This window comes from Palaemon carinicauda, chromosome 14 (assembly GCF_036898095.1).
Source record: "Palaemon carinicauda isolate YSFRI2023 chromosome 14, ASM3689809v2, whole genome shotgun sequence".
NCBI classification, from domain to species: Eukaryota; Metazoa; Arthropoda; class Malacostraca; order Decapoda; family Palaemonidae; genus Palaemon; species Palaemon carinicauda.
In genome coordinates, this window is record NC_090738.1 from 19,537,122 (window position 1) to 19,544,621 (window position 7,500).

General features: G+C 36.8%; 2 protein-coding genes across 8 annotated transcripts in view; one reads left to right on the forward strand and one right to left on the reverse strand.

Moving 5' to 3' along the window:
- The window catches only part of LOC137653462 (sulfotransferase 1A1-like), a 21,359-nt gene extending 15,297 nt beyond the window's left edge, over positions 1-6,062 (reverse strand). The window contains exon 1 of one of the 5 annotated variants that reach the window (XM_068386868.1): positions 5,980-6,062. The gene's annotated coding sequence lies outside the window, so the exon portion shown is untranslated. Of the gene's footprint in view, positions 1-2,422; positions 2,529-4,774; positions 4,892-5,477; positions 5,763-5,979 lie in introns of those variants that run through there. The other 4 variants (XM_068386869.1, XM_068386867.1, XM_068386866.1 and 1 more) reach the window with 4 other exon arrangements.
- Positions 1-7,500, forward strand: part of LOC137653464 (sulfotransferase 1A3-like) — a 34,364-nt gene that overhangs the window by 17,639 nt on the left and 9,225 nt on the right. Inside the window, exons 1-2 of one of the 3 annotated variants that reach the window (XM_068386871.1) lie at positions 3,852-4,005; positions 4,898-5,127. In XM_068386871.1, the coding sequence (XP_068242972.1) occupies positions 4,960-5,127 (168 nt within the window). In that variant the 5' untranslated portion in view covers positions 3,852-4,005; positions 4,898-4,959. Of the gene's footprint in view, positions 1-3,851; positions 4,006-4,897; positions 5,128-7,500 lie in introns of those variants that run through there. The other 2 variants (XM_068386873.1, XM_068386874.1) reach the window with 2 other exon arrangements.

A 7,500-nucleotide genomic window follows, 5' to 3' on the forward strand; every position in this document is an offset into this window, starting at 1 on the left:
TCTCTCTCTCTCTCTCTCTCTCTCTCTCTCTCTCTCTCTCTCTCTCTCTCTCTCTCTTCGTCTTTGAACTGCAGGTCTGGCAAGCCCTTGTAATTTAATGAAAGCTGTTGGGTTTACTTTTATGATGTTATCTAAAACCAACGGAATAAATTGACGTAATGGGCATGGAACAATTCGGGGCCATATGTTGTTCTCCGTGCTTCAACTGACGATCGTGATGTCATCATGTCCATACAATTGGAGGCTACAATGCCCCCTGAATGAGACACATCGTAATTCGCTTCGAACTATTTTCATGAGTCGTGTTATGTCATCAAACGCTTTCTTCTTCAGAGAGGAGTAAAGCCTTTGACGAATTAATTACGAGACCCAAAAAAAATAGTACGAAGCTAATTACGATGTGTTGCATTCAGGGGCATTATAGCTTCCAATTGTATGGCTTGTGAAGTTCAGCTATTTTACTTTCTAAGTGAATACGCGTTCCCATTGATTAAAGGTGTACAGCTTAATGCTTGCATCGGTTCTTAAGTTTCCTTTGTAGGTTTTCAATGTAAAACACCATGAAATTTCCGGTGATTTAAGAATTTTGTCGATCCTGTATGTGTATCCATCGTGAATTAAGGATTTATTCCCTGTCTTGGTTTCCTATAGTGCGAATTCCATGCTGTCGATTTCGGACTAAAGAGGAGAATTATTGAAACTAACGTATCATAATTCAAGTGAACACATCTTATAAGCTGTGAACTGCTGTGGTGTTCGGAAGAGCTCATCATCATATCATAACCATATGCAGTAAGGTGGTTTGACTCAAAATGACTATTAGGAAAAGGGAGTAAAAGAGGCGCGCAACTGTAATGAATTTAAGCGCGCAATCATTACACTTCCTACACTGCAAATATGCACAAATGTAAGGCGGCCGTTTATAAACCTATTGGATTTATTTCAGCTCTGCCTAACTGATTGTTCTCCTGAGACCTATTCTGAAGGAAAATGTGTCCATTTCATTTACGATTCAATTTAATGGAAGAGTTTTGGAAAAGTTCGATTTGGAACCCCGCTAGTCTATGAGCTACGTACTAAGGAACACTATCAAAAAGGATCAAAGGTTTAGTTATGATCATAAACAATCTTTTCTTTACGGAACTGTGACTTATCATTAATTTTTCGATTTTTTTTAATGTGATACACAGGCCATTGTATTTATGAATTGCTGTCTATTGATACAGAACAATTCATGGAGTCCTCATTTGTGCTGGATTTGTAAGTTCCTTATTTTTAGTCCTCTTTGCCTGAGGGTACACTCAGATTCACTATTCTTATTTTTCTTCCTTTTTTTTTCTTAAAGTTCCTAGTTTACATATGAAAAATTTATTATAATGTGGTTACAATCAAAACAGAATATTTTAAAGATCATTAACAACACTAAATTAGATCTATCATATAAACCATAAAAAACTTCATAAAAACAAGAGGAAGAGAAACAAGGTAGAACAGTGTGCCCGACCAAAGCATGAGAACTGTATCCCAAGACACTGGAAGACCATGGTACAGAACTAGAGAACTATAGTTTGATTTTAGAGTGTCCTTCTCCTAGAAGAGCTGCTTACCATGGCTAAAGTCTCTCTTTTACCCCCACCAAGAGGAAAGTAGCAACTGAACAATTCAAGTGCAGTAGTTAACCTCTTGAGCAAAGAATTGTTTGGTAATCTCAGTGATGTCAGGTGTATGATGGACAGAGGAGCTTATAAAAAGTATAAGCATGATAAACAATGTTTACATCAGATCGCTATAACATTAAAAAACTTGCTAAAAGTTCAAGTTCAAGGGTCTTTCCTCTAAATTTCCATTTTTGTAAACTATGCAACGATCAACACAATGGTTCTTTTTAATTAAGATTATATTATGACTTTCAATAGAAGATGGCGTCTTCGAATCATGGTTTTCTCTCGTTGAGAAAGTTGCTGATTTACATTTATTTCACATAATTATAAGATTACTAAAAGTTCCAAAAAGCATCGACTGGACGATGAACATCAAGGAAGCAATTCCGGTTATTTGCAGCGGGGTAAATTGGCGCTGTGAAAATTGTATAAAGTGTTTTAATTTGCAATTAATCTATCAATTCTACTAGCATTTTGTGTTAAATTATAGAAGATAATCTTTTAACACTGAATAAAATATAAATTGTAATATCATAAAATAATTAATATGAATTAATCACTCATCTACCACGAAAAAGGTGGCCATGGTTGCAGCCCACCAGTTACCACTGCTGTTACCGAGGAATATCACTGGAAATCTCTCAGCTTATGGTTATAGAAATAACGATCTAATGACCTCTTATCTCCCACATCAGTGAGAAATATTTCGTAAGATACTTGAAGGGCAAGACTAAAACGAATAAGCTTTTGTAGGCACATACCTAGACCGTGTACTACACAGTATCACAACACTTCAAACTGTCGAGCACCGGCACACACTTCTCTAACCAATGGTCAACTGATAACAAACAAGAGAGAGAGAGAGAGAGAGAGAGAGAGAGAGAGAGAGAGAGAGAGAGAGAGAGAGAGAGCTGAACACATTATTAAGAAAACAAACGATAAAAACTATAATTTCTTAAGAATGAAGGCTACTTCTAGAATTTCTTAAGAATGAAGGCTACTTCTAGAGAAGACTAAAGTAAAATGAAGGGAACTGTTTACATAAGTGGTAGCATTTAATGAGAAAACCAGTCGACAGACTATGTCATCCGCTGTTATTTATAGACAACAATAGCTTGCTAAACTATCATATCTATCTAGCTGTTATTTTCCTGAAGTAAACAAGCTAAACGCAAAATAAAAAGAAAAAAAAAGAAAAAAAGAGTGAGAGAACGAAATGCTTGGCCCCGCCTTATAAGCTAGGCTCATGTAACCTTCACTGACACTGTGATACACAAGCTCTCTCTCTCTCTCTCTCTCTCTCTCTCTCTCTCTCTCTCTCTCTCTCTCTCTCTCTGTGTGTGTGTGTGTGTGTGTTTTCTTTACTGAGGCAGTCAGGAGTATCTTGGAATAAAAACTGAAAAATATACATGCTCAATGAAATGCGTTTGTCATAAAGCATATATACAATCTAGAAAAATACAATCACCCAACACTGAAAGGATGCAATTGCAGAAAAAAAACAATAAAAGGATGTCAATAAACAATAATAGGTCTTTTAGGATTAGACGCATCTGAATAGCAGAACTGTATGTTTAATTCATACCTGAACAATTTTACGATAATTTGGTGATGACGAAGGACATATACTTTATGATTATTGGTGCTAAATATTCAACATTTATTTTGATAATACTAGAATTTTGAACACCAAAGAGTAATCTAGCTAGAGAAAAATAATTTTCATCATCACATATGTTCATATTTCATGTTGCACGATTGTTGGCTCAAATAAACCTATCAAGCAATTGCTATTTCAGTCATTATTCCGGAGACTAAGAAAATAATTAGAAACTATTTTAAACTTATAGAGAGATGCATGCTACGTTATCTGCTATGAACGTTTCCCTGTCATTCAAACACACGTGCACACAAAAGTGACCATATCTGAGTGTGTGCACGTTCGTGTATCTTGCGGGTTTGAGAGATTTCTTTATTGTGTAAGTTTCATAAAAACATCCGTGAATATTTAAATGTTACACTAAATGGATATGCTATGAGATATATACAATCGAAATTTAATTACAGACAACCTAACACTTTTGATCTAGATACAGTATAAAAAGGTTAGTGATAATATAATTCTGTATCTCATCGCCTCCGTTTCGTCAGGTTAATCGTCCTACCTCTGGCATCTTTGAATTATCAGTTAACACTCGGCTATCAGACGTAAAAGTAATATGTAACCAATAAGCCTTTTCCTTCATGCTAAGGAGATTTTTCATTACGTAGTCTGATTCATTATTCGCTTTGGTAAGGTGATGGTGCACTTTTACACTTGACTGATTTCTCTGAGTGTCCGCTTGTAAGTAAAAACACAAATATGGATTATTGTCGGGTCATTCTCATCGAAGGGTGGCCATTGATCTAGAACCACCGTGTGTTGATGATGTCTTTTATTTCTGTTTTCAAATATTCAAGAAATTATAGAACGAATTAGGTAACAAGCTTTTAGAAAGGTAACCTTGGGCTAAAGGTCTGACCATTAATTCTTTTTTTTTTTTGTGAAATTGATAAAGACCTAATGACAGAAAAAATCAACCTCTTAATAGTAAATATAATTATAATCTCCAGTGGGCGCTCTATTGTTATTTGTACGAACTAATTTTGGTATGTATACTTCGTAAGTTCCCGTCTTATATGCTGTGAATTAACTCATCTTCTGTTTTCCTACGTTATATGTTTATTCACAACACAACGATCACAGTAAGCTTAACATCCATTGTAGATGAACCCTCTGCGCAGGAAAGGTACATATAGCATTAGGCCATTAATAACGATGGCTCGTAAAACCCCCTCTACATAACACACTGCGCCATCCTTACGAACAATCATGCAAATGTTTTAGTTGAATTACTGCACAATCTATAATATGTACGCAGTAAGTTCTGTGCATGTCCGGCATCACGTATACGAGTGTAACTGTGATAGCGTAACTATATCCGACCTTGAAAATCATTTGAACCGGAACGCTGCTAGTCTTCTTGCGCACTCTAGATGGGAACAAAAACAATTATCATTCTAATGGTCGTTTCATGTCATTACCCTTTTCATTATCATAAATTCTTACTCACCTAGTTTTCTGTTCGTAGGCTCATCCTGTATTTCTTATATCATCCATTTTTGGAATCTCCATTTCTTTCAGAGGCTTCTATCAGATTTTTAACCTTTCACCTTTTTTTATTCTTAAAATGCAGAAGACAAGATAGATTTCTAGAATTACAAGAGGTCAACAGTACATAGAAGTTGCTGGAAGAAAATGAAGTTAAAGAGCGGTCATGAAAGCGTCCATTTGCAAGGACCCGAAATGGAGAAGCAAGCCAAAGATTTCAGGGGCTACGAAAAAGGTTTAGTGAGGCTGCATCCCGGCAGATGGCTCTTCACGCCTAATTTCGAGAAATTTGCAGACGGACTCTATACTTTCAAGGTAAGAGAACAGATTTAAGAGTTGGTGATTGTTTTCCCTACCGTGTGAACTAGGATTTTAGTTCTTGCTTGGATTAAATTCTTTTATTTAAATTCAATAAATATGATCATATGCTAAACCAATTAATATTGGAGGTTAATTTTACTTTTTTAGAGTTCATTAGAGTCACTCATTCACTTACGATCCTCGCATCGGTGCATAATCTATTACAATGAAGATCTGTTATCGCCATATATTCTTAATATTTGGATCTCCTTGCGGCTAATTAGACCTTACAATGCATTCCCAAGAGCTGTTGTAAGCCTAAACCCATTTCTTATTTCAGAGCAATAAAATTAAACCTAGGCTACCTCCCTCGATCCTTGCCCAAGCTCTACACTTTGAATGTTATGAAGTTGGTACCGCCATCCAATGCCCAAGTTGCTGCAGGTCACAGGAGCTTATGGGTTGAAAAGGCTCCAGGCGTTACTGAACATAAACTGATCTTTGAAATCACATTTGGGGTATTAAGAGTTATAGTCAACTGAATTTTGTGAGACTAATTCTTCCTTCCATATGATTACGAGAGTTTGTGTTTTCTGAGTAGTAACCGTATGTACTTGTATTTGTAGAAAACTCGAGCCGGGAAATTCATCATTCATGAGAATTAAGTTTCTGCAAAGAATTGAAAATCATTTTTGCAACGAATTATCATCTTTATGGTTATTTGAAAAGTTGAATCAAATATAGAAATAAATTTCTTCACGTTGCGACTTGAGAGAGAGAGAGAGAGAGAGAGAGAGAGAGAGAGAGAGAGAGAGATGATGGCGTGCACCCAAAAGTAGCACTAGAACGCAATACTTCTCCTTATACATTTTCCTTTGAAGGCGGCTTAAGGCACTGAAAAGGGTAAACCAGACAGACGAAGTCCACGCCTTAACTACCAAGAGTAGAAACCCCGTTTCCCAACCCAACATCTTGCACTCTATATCTCATCGATACGTTATCAGCGGCATAACCAACCGAAAGACGAAAAAGGCGTGACTCTGTAAGCTGCCATTGATATCAATAAAGTCATGAAGGAGAAGGAAAGCTAGCAATCATAGAAACGAACTGAAGAAGCTCCAGTTTTACTTTTTTTTTTTCTTTTTTCTGAAGGCGTCGTCCAAAATGCGATCCCACAGAACCTCTGACACGGTTGGCGGAGCTGTCGGACCTGACCTTACCTCAGGAGAGGATAGTCTTGGGCCTAATGATAGTGATTCTTCTCCCTCGGGGCTTCGGGAGAATATCTGGTATTGCCACAGTATATCATTTGCCATGCAGAAGCACCACGGAATCTAGAGTTCAATTCTTCGCAATTTCATGCATCTCCACACGAAGGGGTGTTTTGGGGGTGTAGGGGTGTGTGGTAAGGCCATTGAAATGGGACTGTGGAAGATCTTACTCTGCTACACCTTCCAGAGTTTAACCCTCTCGTTACCATGGGATAGCTGGCGAACTGAACACTGAAACATAATCGTTACTTGACTATCTGGATTTCCTTTTCTAACGAAGACTTGAAATTTCATTTTCTACTTTTCTTCTTGCGAGGCTAAAAGACCTCTTAGAATGTTAATTCAATAAGTTGAATTAATGTTGATTGATTTTCTAATGTCACTCAATCACTGACAATGTCTACAACACAGCTTTAACGTAAATCATTCTAATTGATACGTTAAGCCTTGCTGTAAATTCCTAATCAACCATTGCCTGAATGTCTTACGTAAATTACTTGTAAATGTCAGATTGAATTAATTTTCTGATGCGTCCCGGTATATGCCGTGACAGTGGATATTATTTGGAGGCCTCCTGTTATGGTAATTATATCGAAGTTATACTGTCTTTTAGAATGACAAATATTTAGTTACTAGCGTACCTGAGCTGTCAAAAATGACTACTAAATATTTAGATAGATATGCACGTACACACAGCTTTAACCCTTCTCGACCCCTCCCCATTTCCTAGCTACAACTCGTTTGTTCGGCAATTTGTGGGTTAGTGTTGTTTTCGAATGTACCTCTCGCCAGGGTATGACTACTCCCTCACCCACCTGAGCGTGACAGGAAAGAAATGTATCTATATATTTATACATAGCCTATGAGCAGCCAAACACTTGCTCTTTATTGTATCAGGGAGATAATTTTGTCTTCCTTTACCTTTGCATTTTTTTACGAGTCATAAAAAAAGTATTTTCGGTGTCCGTTCGTGAATTCACATGTTTACACAATATCAATTTTCCCACTCTTTAATTTAAAAAAAAATTCTGTATATCCGGACCCTGACAATTTATTGTTCATTCAACCGGACGGAAATTGAACTGAAAGAACTGACCTCCCCCTATCTCTTTGTCAT